The sequence below is a fragment of the Globicephala melas genome, chromosome 6, assembly GCF_963455315.2.
Source record: "Globicephala melas chromosome 6, mGloMel1.2, whole genome shotgun sequence".
Taxonomy (NCBI): domain Eukaryota; kingdom Metazoa; phylum Chordata; class Mammalia; order Artiodactyla; family Delphinidae; genus Globicephala; species Globicephala melas.
In genome coordinates, this window is record NC_083319.1 from 3,692,653 (window position 1) to 3,712,901 (window position 20,249).

Sequence of the window (20,249 nt, forward strand, 5' to 3'; positions counted from 1 at the left end):
TAAATGGAAAATGTGGCCCCCAGGATAAGCTCCCTGGGGTCTAAGACTTGGATCTGGGCTGGGAGTACATGTGAAAGGAGAGCCTGGGGGTGACGCAGAGAGGGGGGAAGGGAGAAAGCACATCTCACCAGCTGGAGGGTGATCTCCAGGCCTGGGGGTACAACAACTGACGGGGCTCGGTGGTCTGGAAGCCCACCGCACTCTCCTAGGCACCTGGTCAGCGAAGGCATCTTGAGTATGCAGAGTTGTGTCTGGCTTCCATCTGAACACATGTGCACACACCCCAGGGCAGACCCACGGGCCTGTGCGTGCCCACCTCCGTGTATGCACGCGAACCGCGAAAACAAGGACAGACCTTCACGCACACGCCCCACCTGGGGACAGAACCCCCAGCACGCAATGTCTGTTCTCTCTTCGCCCTCTGCTAGCCACCGCAGAAGGAGAAGAAGGAGACCTGTCAGTGCCAGATGACCCACTTTCTAGCTCTGAACACCCCCCTTTAACCCCCTCGCCCACCGCCAATCATCCTTCCTGGGTCTCAGCCTCAGTTTATCTCATTAAAGGGTGGCCTCTAAGGTCACCTCCCGCAGCTGCCATTCCCCATCCCCACTCCGCGTCCACTCGTTGAGTCCAGGGGGGCCCGGGTCTCCAGCGCCGTCCGCCTGCGTCCCCATCCCAGCTGCCAGGACCCTGGAGCGCCGCCGCCGCCGCCGCCGCCGCCGCCGCCGCCGCCGCGGCCAGCCAGGGTGGAGTTTTCTCTCCGATTAAATTTCCCCCGCCTTTTTGATGTCACATCCTGTCCCGGTCTGCTTCCCCGCCGCCGCCCTCCCCACTCCCGCGCGTGAGCGTGGCGCGCGGGGCCCTCTGCGCCCCCCCGCCCCTCCCCTTCCCCAGCAAACTTTTGGCACCCGGGCCGCCCAGCTGCTCGCCCCAGCTTTGCGGGCACGGGGCCGCTAGGAGGAGGGGCCGAGGAGGGGCCGAGGAGGGGCCTAGGGGCGGCCCGCCCGCAGCCCGCCGCCCGCCGCAGCCGTCGCACACCCAGCAGGGCGACCGCGGAGCCGCTCGACGCGCTCGAGATGCAGAGCAGAGGCTCCGCGCAGCAGACCCCGCGCGCCGCCTGCTCCGGGTGCTGAAGGCGCGGGGACACCGCCGGGCGCCGCCGCGGAGCCAGCAGAGCCGGGAGCGCGTCCGCGTCCACGCAGTCGCCGGCCGCCCAGGGCTCCCCGCACGCCAGGACGTGGGAGGTGTTCGCGAGACATGCGACCGGCCCGGAACCTCCTCAGCCTCCTCTTCCTCATCCTCATGGGCACGGAACTCACTCAAGTACGTGCATGCAACGCCATTTTCCTCCCTGCCTGCGAGGCGCCCGCCCGGCCCCGGGGAGCCCGGCAAAGTCGGGGAGCAGCTACCGCGCGGCCCGGCACCCCTGCCCGGGCGCCCAGCCAAGGGCTTGGGGAGAGGGCCAGAGTGCCAGCCGCGCCTGGGGTGGAGGAAGGGGTGAAGGCTGACCCGAGAGTGCTGCCGCGTCCCCCAGGACCCTCAGCCCTGAACCCTCCCTCCTGGACTCCCGGGCTGACCACTCTCTGCTGAGAAGTTCAAAGGGCAGCATTGGGGGTGGGGGTCGCCATTTGGCTGCTACTGTCACCTGGGAGGAAGACAGAGCAGGATGTCCGAGCCCCTGGCATTTGCAGAGGTGGATCTGACCTAACTCCCACCCCCTGCATCCCTCTTCTGGAGCCTCCTGCATTGGCTATAATGCTGCCCTTGGGGCTCCCTGGGCTGGCGGTGGGAATGGTGCCGCGGAGACCAGACCGGGGAGGGCGGGCGGCGTGTCTGGGGCTGGGGTGCATTGTGGGCTCCATGTGGAGGGCTGGGGGGCGGTTGTGGCCACATTCGCGGCATGAAGTGTGAGTGGCAAGCGTGTGTGGGGACCGCTGGGCATTTTAAGTGGGCTCGCCATCCCTGAACAATGTACTGTTAGAGAGCCTGTCTCCGGCTGGTATTCTCCATTTTAAAAATGCATTCCGGAGCTGGCACGTCTGGGAGGAGAAGGGCTGTCTGGGAGCGCCGGACTGGAGGTGTTGCTTTGGCACCGGGGTGCTGGGAAGAACCTGCCAGCTTCGGGAGCCAGGCTGCTCAGAGTGACATTAAAATGCCCTTTGGATGGTGCCACTGTGCCACGGTCTGAGCTGGGAGAGGCTGCAAGTCCAGGAAGTGGATGGGCTGCCAGCACCTTGGCCCCAAGAGCCAGCTGCCCCGACCCTCCTTCCCTCTCTCCCTCCGTGCCTCCCTCCCTCTCAGAATAAAAGAGGAAACAAAGGAGAGACGAGAGGGTGAGAGGTAGATCACAGGAGAGAAGGCTCTGGAATAAGCTTCCCGTTTTGCCTTGAAGCCCTTGCCGGCTCCCTAGCTCTCCCGGGAAGTGCAGCCTCGGCCCCAGCGTCGGAAGGGTTTATTGTCCCACCTAACCTCGGAGACCCTGCTGGTGCCAGGCAGACAACCGGCCAGGCCCCTGGAGAGGTTCTGCACGGTCTCTGGGAGTGAAGTCTTCTTGGCTGCAGGGAAGGCCTGGCCAAGGGGCACACTCGTGCTCTGTGAATGGACACTGTATATATGCATGTGCACACACACACACTCACGCACACTCTTCCACAAGCGCGCACCCCACAGACATGGAGCCGGGCAGCGTGTGCCTTACTTAGACATCCCGGGGAAGAGATGGCTGGTCTGGGTGGCCCTGGACGTGGCTGCCCTTGGGCCCTCCAAGCCCTACTGGCCTCCTCACCTGCAGGCTCCCTGAGCCCTTGTTCCCCGCCCTCCTCCAGAGGTTCACTTCTCAGCCTTTTTAAAGATCCCCCGGTCTTGGAAGAAACTTTTGGTTCAGCTTCAGTTGGAAGCTTTGTCTCGGTGGTGAGAGCTCCCGCCTGTCCACGCTGGCGGCGCCAGCCATCTGAACGTGGCCCGCCCCTGCCCACGCGGCTACAGCCGCACCGTCCTGTTCAGGACCCTGGTCAGCTCCCCGAGCCCAGGCCCTCCAGGGGCCAGGAAGGCAAACGATGTGGGTTTTTTGGAAGGCTCCTCTTTCTGAAGCTGAGCTGTGGCATCTCTCAGGGAAATGCCTTCCTCAACACAGCCGGGAGGCAGGCCCTGCCCTCCCCGTGCCTGCCTCTGAGGCTGTGCTTTCAGAATCTTCCATTGGGAGCCCAGTATCCCTAATTGTGGTGGCATTTTGGAGCAAAGGCTCACCTGGCGAAAATCTCTCCAGCCAGCTCAAATCTGTGAAGGGGTGAGAGAGTGGCTGGCTCAGCCACCAGCTCCAGGGATCCCGGCTACCCCGGTCCTGCCCAGGTGGGCTTCTTTGGGGTCAGGCCAGGTGCCTCTCACTTTTACCAGTCACCTCTAAGGCAGGAGCTGGAATTGGGAGTGGGTGTGGGTCCAGGGCTGGGCTGCTCTGAATAGTCTGAGAGCTCCTTGGGGACACCCCTACCTAAGAACCTTGCTTTCTTGATCCCAAAGTAATTCGATCCTAGGAAGCCACATTGCACGGTGTCAGGAGAAATGCTGCCTACATGGGTGATGAGTAAAATACCTCTGGGCTTCAGGAAAAGGAGAGCAGAGCAGCGGTGACTGAGCTGTGTCTGTCTCCCCTCCACCCTTTCCCTCTTCCACTTTAGGTAAATTGCTCCCACAGCGGCACCCTCAGTCTTAGGGCCCTTCCAAGGGACGTGGACACAAGGTTCCAGGGCCACCATGTTTATGGGTTAGGACCCGTCCAGATGGGAACAAGTCAGAAACGTATGGGTTTTACCTGCACTTCACAGGCGCTGCTTGAAGGATTCAGGCAGCCGGGCGGGGGGAGGGGGGGAGTGTAGCGCACATGGCCAGGCCATCTGTTCTCCCGACAGCGCGCTTATGAGCCACTCAGTCAAATGCCAATCAGTGATGGATGGCCTACTATGCGCCAGGTTTGTGGGCCCAGATGAACTCTGTCCTCAGGTGGAAAGATGCTTGACTGGGTCCTGTTCTGTGATTTTCAATAAAAGGCTGGTGTTTCAAACTCCTTGAGAAGTGTCCTCGGAGTTGATCTCTCATCTTGGGGGTGGTGGGGCAGCGCTGGGGCTGCCTGAGCCCCGCCCACCCCAGCCCAGCTCCAGCTCGCCTTCCCTTGAGAGAAGCACGTCATCCCCATGTGTGATGGCATGAAAGGGGTGGGCAGCTCTGTGACAATGACCTTGGACCCGGCTGCCCTTCCCCTTCCCCGTCCCACCAGCCACTGTCTGGTTGCCTTGAGAAAGGCTCTGAGCCTCGGCCTGAACGTCTACCCTTTTAAAACAAGGAGGATGAAGCTAGCTGATGCTCGAAGATGGCTCCCCCCTACAAACCCGCACTCTGGTTCCGTCCTCCTCTCCTGCCACATGCAGCTCTCAGATGCCAGCTGGTCGGGCTTGACGCGGTCAAAGCCGGGCTGGTGATGCTGAGTACAGCTGTCTGTCATCCGGGCCACGGTGCTCAGTGGGGAGACCTGAGGCTCTGCCATATCTATTTGTTTAAGAGCCATGAGGGCTCTGGGGTCAGAGTGGAGGCAGCTGAGAACACTTTGGAGAAGGGGTGCCATTTGCGCAGGGTCCAAGGTTGCACCTGGGTGAGCCGGGGCAGGAAGACGGGAAGGAACAGGTGGGCAGCAGCGGGGCTGCACACAGACGCCGCGGCATGGAGAAGGGCCCAGAACCTTGGCTCTTGTATCTGGAGTTCGACAAAGGAGTGTTGAGGGATTTGCTTTATCTCAGGAGTGAAGTGGAGCTCTTCTCATTAGTCCCCAAGCCAGAAGTGGTCTTTCTTAACGATATGACGACCCCGACCCCTTGGGATAGGGCGGGGCTCCAGCTGTGAAGGAGCACAGGGCACCCTCGAGCGCCAGCTGTCACCGGGGCTGTCGAGTGCCCTCAGGCTTTACGGGCCGACTGCTGTGGGCTCTTCCGGAGCTTGGTTAGCTGTGTGCAGGTCTCAGCACCTGAGAAGAGATGGGAGTGGACTCGGCGGCAGGCAGGTGGGGGTGGGTGATGGGTGCTGTGTCTGAACAGGCAGGTGTCACGGAGCGGCTGGCGTGGAGTTAGCCACTCAGAATCCCATCACTGCAAATCCGTTCGCTCCTCCTCAGATTCAGCCAGAGTGGAAGACCCCAACCCATCGCCCTGAACAAACTGAACAAGAATAAAACCGTCCATTCAGACGGAAGCATGAATTTTGTCACCTGCTTGAATCAAAACTTCGGCCCAATGATCCCACTGACGTCCTGTTCATGTGCCCCAGCCCCTCGTGTCCCCCAGATTTTAGGCCCACGTGTGCCCTGGATGCTGGGGTGTCAGTGGTCCAGGGAGTTGGGGGGTTCAGGACCATGGGGGCCTTTTCCTAAACCAGTTAGTTCAGCATGCATGGGATTGATCCCGTCTTTGCACTGAGGTTGGCCGCTGCCTCGGGGGCTGGCCAGAGACCATCTCCAGACACGCAAACAGCCCGCACGAGAGAGTTGCTCCCGTTTCCAGGGAGAAGGCTCTGTGCCAGCGGGGGGGCGGGAGCTGTAACCCCTCAGCAGCAGGCGGCCGCTTCATCTCCGGAAGCAATTTGCCCCTTGTCCCACGCGCTTTAGCTCTCCGCACTAAAAAGGAAGGTCATTTTCTGACCTGGGTCGTATTTATTCCTAAAGTTATCGGGCCCTGTAATCACTATTTAACATCCCATGTAAAGTAATCCAGAGCTAGTTACTGGCTAAACTGAATTAGACACACGCCAGCTGTGACGGGTGCTGCGGGGGACAGGAGTTGCTTTTCGGCTCTGAGAGGTGCCCTGTAGATGCTCTCCCCCGCCGGAAGCAGCAGCCGTGAGGTCATTCCCATGGCTCAGGTAAGGGAGGAGAGAATGGAACAGGAAAGTCCACATCTCTTCATGTTTTCAGATTATTACATATCAGAAACTGGCCAGGAGCTTAAAGCACTAGGGAGAAAACCAGTCACGAGGGTTCATATTTTTGGAGTGTCATCAAGTGTCACACATCCCCCCCCAACACACCAGGAGCTTAATCTGGGTCGGGTAGAAGCCGCCCCGGTGACCCTGTGTTGTCGTCCTCGGTCTCGAAATGAGGAAACCAAGGCTCAAGGGGCAGAGGGGGGCGCAGGGGGTCAGTAACCTGCCCAGTGGCCCAGCAGGGAGGTGACAGACCCCAGGTGCAGCTCCACGGTCTGTCTGACACCCGAGTTCATGTTCTTGTTAAGATGGAGAGAGAAGAAGAAAAAGTAGAGAAACGGCTCAACACCACTGAGAACCAGTAAGAAAGGGGGCGCCTGGTGCCGTCACGGCAGCTCATAGGGCCTTTGGAAGAGGGTTTGAGAGCCGTGTCTCTAACTGTGTGGCCCGTTGCTCGGCCTGCTCTGAACTTGGAGCTTGGCTTTTCGAAGGGGAAGAGCCTGCGGGGGGTGGGTGTGTCAGACCCCTTGGGGGTGGTCTGCTTCCTGCCACTGAGGCTGGGTGAACCGGACAAGCCCTTTCACCCCAGGAGGCGGAGGGCGCCTTCGAGGGTGCACTGGGTGCCCCGCCTCGGTTCTCTCCAGCCTAAAGGTTCATGCAGGGAGCCCCGCACCCCTCAAATCTCCCAGCATCTGCTTGACGACTGAGATCCAGGAATTAAGAAAAAAGACACAGACCCTCTTAGCTGATGTTAACATCTAAATCTCCAAATCGCCCCACACGCCTGCGGTCCTGGTTACGCTGTTTGTTACATTTGGCATAATTTATAATTATGGGGCAGCCGCGGCGAAGAAGGCTCCTCCTTGCTCAGAGGGTCTCCCCTTCTTCTGCACCCAGGTTAAGTCCCATGACGAACACGTAGGTGACAGTGGGCAACAGTGGCTCCCTCACTCTCGAGCGGTGTTTAGAAGACATGGGCTTCCCCGTCTCCTCGCTCTAGTCTGGGCAGTGGGGACCTGGCCTGGGTGTCTCTGATGTACGGTTCAATGGCATTTAAAATTGGATGGTCAGTAAGAGCGCGAGTGACTGGGAAGAGTGTGGATTGAAGAGTCCAGCGGAGAGAAGGGGTGGAAGGTGCCGAAGCCCCAGGCTTTGTCTCCTCGGAAGCCCTCACCCGGAGACGCTCATCTAGGGCAGTTCGGTTCCTTGCAACAGTGTAGTGAGCACACAGGACACGCTCCAGGAGCTTAAAGCTCCCAGCACAGATGTCCCCAGGGTGCACATGGCTCTCACGGGTGGCTCTGGAAGGAAAGTCACTCCCACTTGCTTCAAGTGGTGCTTTGGGGGTGTGAGGGTCAAAGAAAGAACAGAGGTGTATTCATTAATATCATAAATAACTTTACTCATCACCCCAGGATGCTGCTGGTAGATCTGACAGCATAGCAGGACTCAGAGGAGAGCTCTCGGGGTTGTAAACACTTCTGCCCTCCGATGGGTGGGTGCCTGTGCCCCACCCGGGCAGTCCAGCCCCCAGATCTTGTCAAGGTGACTCTGCACAGGTGGAATCAGTGGTGCGTGGCCTCGGGGGAGAGGGCATTGGCTGAGTCACCCCATAAGCAACGCGAGGGATTGCTCCAGAGTCGATACCAGCCGTTGGTAGAGGGGCTGAGGTTTCTGAGGCCACGTCTGGGGTCCACAGGCAGAGGGTCCTCACTGGTCTGAGATGCTGGTGATGGGTTGAGGGCGGAGTGTGTGCTCCGGGGAGTGGCCACGTGTGGAAGCCTCTAAAATCCAGCAGCACCGAGTCCTCTGCTCTGAGCAAGTGTTACATTCTGGGGTGTTTCCTAACCCTAACCCAGCTGGACCCCAGAGCTGACTCTTAGATGTTTTCATAATGACACCACCTTCTAATTCATGTCAAGATCAATTACTTACTCAGTAGAAACCAGACCATCCTCCACTAGTTATGATGAGTCCCCTTACCCAGAAAATAGGAGATGGTAATGTTTGTGGGGCCCCAGGAGCCATGCGTTCAGCCTGGAGGGCAGGTGCCCGCTGAACTCTCCTGTCCCTGTCCTTCAAAGTGCCTCTCCCGAACTGGACCCCATTTCTGTTGGGGCAACTAAGACAAGGGGGGGCTGCGACCTCCCTCCCATTGTCTGGGTGTGACAGTCTGAGGCAACGTTTATGAAAGGAGCATGGAACTTTCTAGAGCGGGAGCAGAGGGTGTGGGAGGAGGCCAGGGTGGGCCTCGGTCAGTCAGCTGGGGGGTGGGAGGGGCGAAAAGAGTGCGTCTATTCAATTCCGACTAGGATTTAAAGGCGTGGGGGTGGGGGGGTGAGTCAGCTTTCTCTCCCATCCCTCCAATGCCTTGACCTCCTGGGGTCAGCTGAGTTCCCAGGAAGCTGCAGGAATTCCAGGGTGCAGCCCACGTTTGGCAGCCCAGTGTGGATAACCCAAATCTTTTCAAAAGACTGCTTCTCAGCCATGCCTCAGGGGATGCCGTAAACCCTTTCAGGCTCCCTATCAGGACTGCAGGCTCAGGAGAAATAGATGAGGGGGTTTCAGATCTCCAGGCTGGCCGTAATTGCCTGTCCCCTGGAGAGTCTGGGAGAGTCCCGGGCCAGGGGAGCTGAAGGCATTCCTCAACCCTTGGGTGGTCTAGACTCCAGCAGGTCTTTGGAGCAGGACTTGGCTTCCTGGGTGTGAATGACCTGGATTTCATTTCCTCCCCTGAACAGCCCAGCCAGGTTGGAGCTCTTCTAATTTAGAGCACCCACTGTAAATTCCGCGGGACATCACTGCCGTGAAATCAGATCAGAAGTTCTTCAGATCAGGAGAGGTTTATTCGAATTCTCTGTATCGGCTGTGATTGGAGCTCCCCTTCCTAGAACGTAGCTCTGGGTGTTGGGAGCTGTTTTCCCGTCCAGGAATACCTCTTCTGCATCTGTACTGTCTGTATCAACAGCATCTCTTGAGGGTGGTCGTTAGCCAAAAGCAGCTCTTTGGAGAGGGGGCGGAGGTGTCCAGGGGCATCTGTCACAGGCTCTCGCACCAGTCGCTCAGCTGAGCGTCCCCTCGGAGCACCTCTGGTCTTCTGCAAAGCGGGGATGGCGAGGATGGGCACCCCTACTGGCTGCCGTGTCTGCTCCTGCACTGACTCACTGGATCCTTACACATCCTGCTATTATTAAACCCGTTTTACAGATGGGGAAACCGAGGGACAGAAGGGCTAATTACCTCGGCCAGGGTCTCACAAGCAGTAAGGGGCAGAACCAGGGCTCAAGCCCAGGCTGTCTGGTCCCAGAGTCTGTACACGGAGTGTCCACTCCGAGATGCTTCTCTTGGCGATGCATGCGCTCGGTTGGTTGTACGGAAGTTTTCGTTCACGCACCATGCCCGGAGTCTGATCTGTCGCGTTGCTGTTGCTTCTGTCCTGGGGTTTACAGCGGGCTGTACCTCGTGTCGTGGTTTTGATCTGGGGTCTGCAGCACACTGCACCCCACATCTTGCACATAGTAGGTGATAAGTAAATACCTGCAGCTTCCGCAATGGACGGCGTGAGGTTTTGGAGATTGGATTGGAAGTTGTTCCGACAAAATAAGTGGTCCATGTCCTTCCGCAGTGGGAAGCGGCTGTGAGTGATTTGGTCGGCACAGCCTGCGGCCCTAAATCGGTGTTAAACGTTCATTGAAGGAGAAAGGCAGAGAGTGGGGGACTGCTGCCCACCCCCAGACCCAGCTGGCGGGACTCAGAGCACCGCGGTCGCGGAGCAGAGCCTGCAGTACCCGCTGGAGCTGAGAGATGGCGCCCTTCCCCAACTGGTGAAATTTGCTGCTTCCAACCCAGAGGCTGCCACAGATCCGTGCATTAACCAGGTTAACAAACCAAAGGAACCCCTTCAGCTCATGGGTCTCACACCAGTGCTCAGGCCAGGACCATCCTGGCGGTAACAGTCCCTGCTACACAGGGGGACGCAGCAGAGGAAAGCTTCATGGGAGGCCTGGTGGAAGTGCCTTTCATCTCCCGTGAGAAGCCTTCTGCAAATTCTAAAGCACTATTCAGATGTTTGACCCAGTCAGGCCTGTGCTTCCAAGGAGACTTACGTGTGTCCTGACACCCATGCTGCCGAGGGCTGGGGACTTGTGCCAGCCTGCCCTGCCCCTCTCCCTGGGCATCAGGACCCCACACACACCTGGAGAACCAGTGAGGACACCCCCCCGCCCCCCAGCCACAGACCCCAGGCCCCTGACCAGGGCTCCACCTGCACCACACTCACCACGGGTGGGGCCGTTTTAGCAACCCTGCGCGGAGGCCTGAGCCCCAAACCCACACCCAGCTTCTGCACCCCTGCTGCATGCCCACCTGGACCCAGGAGCCCACACTGGGCGGTGCCACAGCTGCCAGCAAAGGCCTTAGGGCTCCTGGCTGTCCCGGGCTCCCAGAAGGGCCTTTCCCCTAGCCCCCTCCCCCAGCACTGGGGCTGGAGACCCCCCACCAGGGGCTGCTTTCGGAGCCCGCCAAGAGTTCGCCCTCCTGGCTGGGTTTCGGGGGGCTGCCGGGCTGGAGGAAGCCTGGGGCCACCGCCAAGCAAGTCCCCGGCAGCGGGGCGGAGGCCTTGGGCATGGATGGGGTGGGTCTCAGGGGGTTGCCTGGGGCTCGCTGGCCGGCGACCTTGAGGGTGGAAGGGCAGCGGCCAGCCCATGCGCTAGGGACGCCGCCGTCTGCGCGGGCGGATTTTGACAACTTGGGAGGGGGTGGTCTGTCTTTCCTCCCGGGCCACCCCCTCCCTACTCCTTGGTGACGGGGCTCTGCAGGCCTCGCTGCCAGCAGCCAGGGGGCGGCGGGGAGCCGGAGTGGAGAGGAAAAATCCACCCGTTTCCTGGGCAGATTGCGTCGGCCGCCGCCCGGACGTGTCCCCGCCTCCCGGCCGCGGCCCCCGCGCGCAACCCGCGCGGCGCTCAGAGCCCGAGCCGGCGGCTCTTCCCGGCGGCGGGCGGGTGGCAGAGGACGGTGGGCAGCGGCGGGGCGGCCACTCTCCCGGGCGCCCGGGGCGGCGCGGCCATGGCCGGGGCTCGCGGGGCGGCGGCGGCGGCGGCGGCGGGCGGGCGGCGGCGGGCCGAGGGGGCGCGGGGACACGGCCGGGCGCCCCTGCCCGCCGCGGAGCCCGCCGCCTGAAGGCTGCCCGGGGCGCGGAGCCGGCGCCGGCGCGGCGCGGGCGCAGGAGGCATTCCAGGCGCGATGTCGGTGCCGCTGCTCAAGATCGGGGTTGTGCTCAGCACCATGGCCATGATCACCAACTGGATGTCCCAGACGCTGCCTTCGCTGGTGGGCCTCAACACCACCAAGCTCTCGGCGGCCAGCGGCGGGACGCTCGACCGCAGCACCGGCGTAAGTGCGCCCGCCGCCCGCCCTGGCGGGGCCTCCTCGCCCGCTCCCTCCCGGTCCCCAGCCCCGGGCGGGAGGGCGCCGCGCGGGGGAGCCGGGCGCAGGGGCAAGGGCACGCGCGGGGGCCACCCTGCTCCCCACACCCCAGCCTCGGCCACTCCTCCGCCCGCGGTCCCCTCTGTGTGGCGCTTGCTGTCTCTGCCCGGTCCCCTCGCGGGGCCGGGGAGCCTGCCCAGGGACTCAGAGGCTTGGAGTCCTCGTTCAACTAATAAGTCCCTTGTTGATAAGGTTAGGGAACTGAAGCAGGGGTCTTGGGGACTTGTCCAAGGTCACTCAGCAAGTAAGGGGTGGAGACGCGGTGGACCCCAGTCTGGCTGGGTCCAGCCGGGGCTGGGAACTGAGCCCGCCCCACTTTGCAAAAGCCGGACTGGACCGGCCGGAGTGGGGCCCGGGCGGGCGTGCGGGCTCCGGAGGTCTTGCCCTCAAAGTCCCAAGGCGTCTTTCTCTTCCCATCCCCATGCGGAGATCCATAAGGTCCCCTCCGGCGGAGGGTGTAGAGGGGCCGGGTGGGGCCCGCGGAGCCACAGCTGCGGGGCTCGCCCCTTGCCTTCCGCGCGATGCCTTGGGGGAGGGGGTGAGCGGCCAGAGCCGCCTCTGGACTGGACTGACTTAGGTGGTGGCGGGAGCGGAGGCTGAGCCGGAACCACCGGGGAACGGCCGCTGGCGGGGCCGGCGGAGGAAGGGGCGCGCCTCAGGCTCGCTCCCTCTAAGCCGAAAGGAGAGGTGAAGGACACGCGGCTCCCTCTCGCGCTCCCTCTGGGCTGCCAAGGGCGCAGTGCTCGGGGAGGAGGTCTCCTGGTGACCCCTTCTAAGATGGTCATCCGTTCACCTCACCTGCTCTTTCGAGAACTGCAGGCAGCATTTTCTTCCTGATGACTTTGTTCCTACCTCTGGGTCCTGAGCTCCTGGGGTTGGAAATGAATCAAATGAAATGTATCTACTGTGGATTCCCTCCACCCAACTTCTCCCCATACCAACGCTAAAAATAGCAGGGAGGTGACTACCTGAGGCCACCGGGCAGGCTGCAGGGTCTGTACCCGGGGTGTTTTCGGACAGTGGTGTCTGTCTGCCCCGTGTACATGGGCGGGACCACCTGAGCTGGGTGCAAGGTGACACCAGCCATGTCACCATGTCAGCAGCCATGTGCAGCTCTGGTTTCGTGACCGTCCTTGGGCACACCTCAGGTTTGAGGTTGGGTGTGACCCCTGCCCAACATGTCACCAGCAACTTGGTGACATCTGCCCAATGGCTAGTGGGTGGCAGCCTGTGCAGAGTTGAAGTCCAGCATCTCTGCGGGCAGCCTTGACCAGACCGCCAGCGGGAACACTGCTGGGGCTCGGGGTCATCGCAGCTCTGGGCTAAGAGGCTGCTGGGTCCCAGCTAGTACCACTGGTTCTGCTTCTCCAGTACCAGGGAGCAGCAGAGAGAGGCTGCGCCAGCCTCCCGTGCTCACCTTACGGGAGGAGATCCTATTTCTCAGTTCCGTGCCGTTGTGAGTCAACCAGCATGCAGTCTCCGGTCCCCCCTCCCTTCCACCTTGCCTATCAGTTGGGTCAGATGCCAAAACTCCAAACATCCCCTAAATTTAAAAGTCCCTTGAATTAAAAAAAATGTTTTAAAGAGTCATGCCTGCTTGACTCCCTTCCAGCCCTGGGGATCCTGATGGGAGACCGTCTGTGTTCCTCCCTGTTTGTACCTCCCCACGGTCGGCACATGTCTTTGGACCACTTCTTCCTGCCCTTTCCCAGGGGCTGGACGTGGACGGTCATCCCGGTGCGCTGCTTTCTGGTCTCACCTTTCTCCCTCCCTCTCCCTCGCCCCACGTGCTCTCCAGGTGCTGCCCACCAACCCTGAGGAGAGCTGGCAGGTGTACAGCTCTGCCCAGGACAGTGAGGGCAGGTGCATCTGCACGGTGGTCGCCCCCCAGCAGACCATGTGTTCACGGGATGCCCGCACGAAACAGCTGAGGCAGCTACTGGAGAAGGTGAGTCCGTGCAGGGTGTGTGCGCGTGTGTGTGCATTTGTGTGCCCACGCTAGCAGCCAGGTCCGTCCCAGCTCCAAGACCTCACTCTTCCCTGGCATGGCCCACTGGGAATACTGGTGAATGAATGAAACGGATGGATGGATGGAGGGAGGGAGGGAGGGAGGGAGGAACGGAGACTCCCCCAGCGCTGCCCAGGAGGAGGCGAAAAGCTCCACTGGGAGTCACGTGGGCTTTAGCGAGGGAGCATTTGGGGCTCCTCTCCCACACCGCCGTCTCCGGGTCACGCCCACAGCCTGTGGTCCAGAGGGCTCAGAGCTGTTGCCCAGCAGAACCTGGGAGAGCTCCCTCGGAGCCCGGAAGCAGGGCCGCTGGGTGGCATCTTTGCCCCCTGCTGCTGAGTGGTTGGACCCGGCGACAGCCAGGCCAGGCGTTCACGCCCATGGCTGCCTTCCCGGTGCAAAAGCAGATTAAATCGTCACCTTTGTGACCCACCTGGGCACAGCACTTGCGGTTTGAATCTGTTATTTCACCTGATCTTCACAAGAGCCAGGTGAAGGTGGCGAGGTTTTCACCCCGTTTTAAGAAGTGGAAATCTGGGTCCAGGCAGGTGGGCTGACTCTCCCAAGGCAAACAGCCAGTGAGCAGGGAGCCGGGTTGGCTCTCAAACCCGGGGCCGGCCTCCCACCTGGCCCGCGACCTCTGCCCCCCACGGAGGCTGGCACTCCCCATGGATCTTGGCAACCCGCTGCCTGGAACATTCCTCCTGGGAACCCTGGGGTCTCAGGTAACCTGAGCGCCGGTTGTCCTGGGAGCTACTGAGGGGAGAAGGAGAAACGGCGGCCCTAGTACTCCACTCACCGCCCTCCCCGGGGAGAGGGTGCATTTCACATCAGGCGCCTTCACGCCCTGCGGGAGAGGGGTCACACCTCCCACGCCACACACACGTGCTCACGTACGCACACGTGACAGACACATCACACACAGCACATATAACAGAACACACAGATACACACAGGCCACACACACAAATACGTATGCACAGTCACCACACACACCTCACACGTACACACACACCTTACACACCACACATGTTACACGTAAACGCTCACTTACACAGACACACAGACACCACACACAAATTTGCATGTGCGTACACACTCACACACACACTCACACACACACACACACACACCCTCAGTAAAGCCGAGACTTCTCCATCAGCTGGGGGGCCTGTGCTGGGAGGAGAGCCACCACCCCGGGGGGAGGCCCGGCAGCCGGCGGAGTCTGTCTAGTTCGGTTCAAGCCCGGCTCATGCACAGACCCTCACACGGGTTCTGGCAAAGCAGGTCCCTTTCTTGAAGTCAGTGGGGAGAGAGGGGCGTCCCTGGGGCTGTCGCGGCCCTGCTGTGTGGACGGGGCCCGGGCAGGAGGAGGACTTGGGGCAGCTGCCGCCTGGCTCCCCTCTGAGGACCTGTGCGTTTTTGTGCTGCTGTCTTTGGTCACCCCAGTAAATCACTTTAAAAGAATGAAAGAAAAATGTGTGTAACAGGTTCCACAAACATTCATTGACACCAGACTAGACCGAAGCCTGATTGGGCCTTTAATTATTCATCATTGCAGAGGAGGGGGTGGAGCTCGGAGGGGCCTCGGGCGGCTGGGGGGTGGCCCCTCAAGCCCTTGGGAGGCCGTGGTCAGTTCCAGAAAGCTCTGTGAGCCCCTGGGAACACAGGCCTCGGAGGCCTCCTTCCTGCCTGTGCACAGCACAGCGTTACTGCTTAGACATTTAAAGCCCGCTTCTACACTCGTGGGCACTGTGTGCACTGTGGGCACTGTGTTGCCGCCACTTCTCGGGGCAGAAGCCGTTTCTTGTATAGAGGGCCTGGCTGCTGTGTGAGAAGGGCAGGGCTGTGCGTCCCTCACTCCTTCCCCAGCCTCCTTCTCCTCTTTCCTTCTCGGTGGGCACCATCCGAGCATCTGTTCTGTCCGTGGGCCTGTGGTCCCAGCTGGGCCTGTGTCTCCAGCCTGGCCTCCTGTTCCAACCCACCTGAGGAGCCCCCAAAGGTGGAGCCTTCGGTCCCAAGCCCAGAGGTGCTGCTTTGAACTGGCCTGCGGTCTTGAGAGGAACCTAGCACCAGTGTCTCGTGAAAGCCAGGCCCTCACCCCGCGTGTGGGCTGAGGACCCATGGCAAAGGGCGGGCAGGGGCCTCAGGCTCTGTTCTCTTTGAAGAAGCTCATGGCCCAGAGCTTCAAAGTGTGGGCTCTGGAGTCGGTCCGGGCTTTGCATGGTGGCTGTCTGCTGTGTGACAGCAGCCAAGGCACTTAACTTCTCTGAGCCTTTGGTCTCCTTCTGTGTCAAATGAGACTTGAAATAGCGCCCACCTCCCAGAGTTTTGTGAGGATCGGATGAGATCCATAACGCAGTGGGCTCAGCAGTGCCTGGAACGTAGAAAACGTCCCATAAGTATTAGCGATGAGTGGTCGCCTCCAGGCCAGCTGTGTCTGCTGCGTGGGCAGGTTGCTGCCGCCCCTCCCCCCTCGGCACCTGCAGCCACCTTGGGCGGGGTGGGGGATTGTGCCTTTGGTAGCTGTGTGACCTTGAACTCCTCAGTTGGCTCCTCGGGGACACATCCTACAGGTAAGAGAACGGACGCGCCCAGAGGCGGGGCCTCTAGACCGGGAGCTCAGAGAAGATGCAGGAGTGTGATGGAGGCCGGGGGCTTGATTACCTGCCTTCTGGTCAGCCGGAGAGGGAGGTGCTCGTCCCGCCGGGGAAGGACTATAGGAGGGGCGTATTAAAGCGACTGAGTGACTTAGCATCTTGAAAATATGTTTTCTAAATTTCAAATTTAATTTAAAAACTTTTAAATGTGTTAAAAGCATCCTTCTCTGGCAGCTGAACAGCCCAAAGGGCTGTGTGTGGCCCCAGCAGAACCAGGCTGAAGCCCGCGAGGGTCCCGCAGCGTCTGCTCGGCAGGTTTTAGCGGCAGCCTTGTGGGTTTTGCTGTCCATCAAGAATCCCCCTAGGAGGAGGAGGAGGAGGAGGGGTCTTGACTGGAGCTGTCATTTTTGTTCCTTCCTCCCGCCCTACGGCTGTGCATTAGGTGCTGGGCCTTGCGCTTGCAATGAGGCCTGTCCACTTCCCCCCGTTGTCCAGCAAGGCAGTTGAGACAGGGGTGTGGGTCACTGCCGTGCAGGCATGGTGCCAACAAGGTGATGGTGTTTCCAAGTGGTGTGCGGCCACTTCTGGCTTGGCTCATCAGGGAAGCTTCCCTGGAGGAGGTGGCATTTGGGCTGGGCCTGGAGGGATAAAGGGAAATACAGCTTTTCTCAAAAGAAGTCCTCAGTTATTCAAAGTGACAGAACAAACTGTTGAGGGGGACAGGAAGACCTGAGGTAACAGAGCAAGTATATTTCAGTTTCCCCTAAAACATCGAAACAGAAAGGATCAGAGCGAGTCAGAGTCACCCACATACTGTATTTTACAAACTTGAATTTTTAAACTGAATACGTGTGCATTACTTTCAAATAACAAGCCAGAGAATCCCAGGCATTTTTAAGCGCTGAGCTGAGTGGTATCAGTTTTTCCTCCTTTGGGTTTCTCTTTCTCATTTATTTTATTTGCGGGGGGTGAAGGACATACCTTAAGAAGTGCAAACCACACTATCATCTCTTCTTTTACTGACCAGGCAAAGCTAAGCCTCATACCCAAATGATTTAGTTCCAAAAAAGGGAGGGTATTTGCAAATTCAGCAAAAAAGAAAACAGAAATGAAGATTTGCGGTTATGGAGGTATCTTCCCACTGGTAATTGGATTCGATTCTGAGACAATGACCCAAACAGCACTTTGGCCACCCTGAGCCTTTTCCACCTCCCTGCTACCCCAAATGCATTGGCACAGAAGCGCAAGCCAGTTTCCTGAAAATAAAATGCACTGGCAGGTGGCTGCACTAAAATTGTTTTCCTTTGAAGCTCTCTGGAACCCTGTTGAATATTAAAGTTTCATCTTGAGGCTAGACCCAATTCAGATCTGCCCGTAAAGGTGCAGAACAGAGATTCTTCATTTGCTGGGGGATTGATTCCTGAATCTCTGTTCTGAATGTACGTGTTTTCAGAACAGTCATCTACCTGTGATACTGTGGGATGTGATGGATGGCGTGCAAGATGCAGACTCTGGGAGCCCAGTCCCCTGCTTCCCGAGCACTGCGCTTATGCAATCAGCCCTCTCAGCGAGACACCCAGTGAGATTTAGGGGGAAAGAGGTCCGTGCCTGGAGGTGGGGGAAGCCCAGCTATGCTGTTCATCTTTGTTGGTGTTTATGCCTGCCTGACTGATTTCATCCTGCAGAATAAAGAGACTAGAAACAATCCCCTGCCCACGCACCCCAAAAAAAGAAGAAAAAAATCACCCAAAGCCATATGCCTGGAGCTATGACCAACAGGGAACCAGAGGTCCCTGCACCCCTGGTTGTAAGAACACGTCCTGGAAGATGGCAGAAGAAATGTTGACCGAACCAATTTGCTCTGTTTGGGGGGTTCTTGGTCATAACAATCCCTGCTGCTGGTGATTAACTAGTAAGTCACGCACGAGCCGCTTCTGGCTCCCAGTGGGCTGGCCATGTGGAAAAGGTCACTGTCGTTCGTTAGGAGGCAAATGAGGTCTGCAGGCACCTGCCGCAGCTCCGTCCTTGAATCTGTTGCCTTTTTGACAGGTGCAAAACATGTCTCAATCCATAGAGGTCCTGGACAGGCGGACTCAGAGGGACTTGCAGTACGTGGAGAAGATGGAGAGCCAAATGAAAGGACTGGAGTCCAAGTTCAAACAGGTGGAGGAGAGTCATAAGCAACACCTGGCCAGGCAGTTCAAGGTACCTGTGCTGCACCTCCTCTCCCCCTCCCCCTCCCCTTCCCCTCCCCTTCTCCTGCCCTCCCCTCCACCTCCCCCTCCCCTTCCCCTCCCCACCTCCTCCCCTCCCCTCCCATCCCCTTCCCTCCCCTCCTCCTCCCCCCTCCTCTCCCCCCCCTCCCCTTCCCTTCCCCTTCTCCTGCCCTCCCCTCCACCTCCCCCTCCCCTTCTCCTGCCCTCCCCTCCACCTCCCCCTCCCCTCCCCCTCCCCACCTCCTCCCATCCCTGCCCCTCCCCTCCCCTCCCCCTCCCCTCCCCTCCTCCCCTCCCCCTCCCCTCCTCCTCCCCTCCCCCTCCCCTCCCCTCCCATCCCCCTCCCCTCCCCCTCCCCTCCCCTCCCCTCCCCCGCTCCTCCCCTCCCCTCCCCTCCCCCTCTCCCGCCCCCTCCCCTTCCCCTCCCCTCCTCCTCCCCTCCTCTTCCCCTCTCCCTCCCCTCCCCTTCCTCCCTCCCCTCCTCCTCTCCCTCCTCCTCTCCCTCCCCTCCCCTCCTCTTCCCCTCTCTGTCCCCTCCCCCTCCTCCCTCCCCTCCCCCTCTCCCTCCCCTCCCCTCCCCCTCCCCTCCCCCTCTCCCCCTCCCCCTCCTCTGAGACTGCATGATTCCCCTTCATGCTCCCACTCTCCCTCCAGAATAGCAATTTGAGGCCAGGAAGGAACCCAGCAAGGATGCTCTTTTCCTTGCAAAGGGCAGCACTCCTTGGAAACAGAGAGGCCACCTGCCCTCACCCTGGTTTGGCAAAACTCACCTTGAAAGGGGCAGAGTTGAGGTGCGGTTTTCACACCTATTAGCTTCTGAGGCCAGGGCCCCAGCTCCCAGCATCTCCAGCCAAGCTGCAGATTAGCCGGGAAGGCACGTGATTGGTCCTTCCCGACTCAACAGCTGCTGCAGGTGAATCACATTAGCCAAGGATTAGCTTAATTGATTACAGCCATTTCTGAGCAGGGATCACTCAAGGCAATTCTTCACATCTGACCTAATTTAGCTGTGACAAGTCTCACTGTAGATTTTCAGGGAAGGAAGAGAGATGCCAACATCTTTCTCACTTCCCCGTATGTGTTCCTTTTCTCCATGTAACTCTGGACATTAAAGCCGGAGTTGGTTTGACCTAAATTTATATATACAGATGTACAAATATGTATATATACACCTAGAGTTTACTCAGCTTCAGCATGGTTCAATTGACAAATTATATGCCCCTTAATTGAGGTATACATGCATGTTAATTAGAAACCTAGCTCAGATGTAAATGAATGGGTCAAATCACACAGCCCCGCTGGACTGGAAACTGCTGATGCTTCTAGGTCTCCCTGCCCTTTCTATGCTAATGTTTTCCTTTGATGTATGCTCCCGGCATGCAGCAAGAACTAGTTCGCTTTTAAAAGCAATATGTTATATAGATGAGATGGCAAGCTAATGAAGTTATAAACCTATATTATAAATAAAATAATAGCAGGTTGAACCTGTTGAGGAGAAATGAGCCTATCGCAGGTGGACATGTCCTCGCTTCAGACGTGTCATCAAGAATTATCTCGGCAAGAGATTTTGACCTGCCCGACCCCAGAGAGCTTGTGTCTCTCCTCGTGAGGCCCGCACTCCCCTCTCTGGGGTAGCCTCACATTCCTCTCAGGGTGTCCTCAGCATCTGTGGGCTACATCCTCTCTGCAAGCACTCTGTCCCACTTCCCAGATCTGGGGCACTATGGCTCTGAGGGAGGAAAAGCAGCCCCTGCCTTTGACCACACTTTAATTGCCTTAAACGCTTTCGGCAGAAATTGCTGTGAGGGCATCTACCTAGCTGTTAAAGCAGTTTGTCTGGACTGACTCTAGCCTTGAAGTGTGATTTTTCTTTTTAAGTGACCGTGAAGATATTTGTCTGTTAATGGCTATCTGTTTAAGGCAGGCTAGTGAGCTAGTTCTTCAACAGTTTTCATTTTCTTGCTTGCAGGGCTAACTTAA

General features: G+C 59.1%; 1 protein-coding gene across 2 annotated transcripts in view; it reads left to right on the plus strand.

Annotated features, from left to right (window-relative positions):
• Positions 1–1,015: 1,015 nt before the first annotated feature.
• Positions 1,016–20,249, plus strand: part of OLFM1 (olfactomedin 1) — a 35,725-nt gene continuing 16,491 nt past the window's right edge. Inside the window, exons 1-3 of one of the 2 annotated variants that reach the window (XM_060300225.1) lie at positions 1,016–1,323; positions 13,244–13,393; positions 18,103–18,258. In XM_060300225.1, coding sequence (XP_060156208.1) covers positions 1,258–1,323; positions 13,244–13,393; positions 18,103–18,258 — 372 coding nt within the window. In that variant the 5' untranslated portion in view covers positions 1,016–1,257. Of the gene's footprint in view, positions 1,324–11,111; positions 11,353–13,243; positions 13,394–18,102; positions 18,259–20,249 lie in introns of those variants that run through there. The other variant, XM_060300224.1, reaches the window with a different exon arrangement.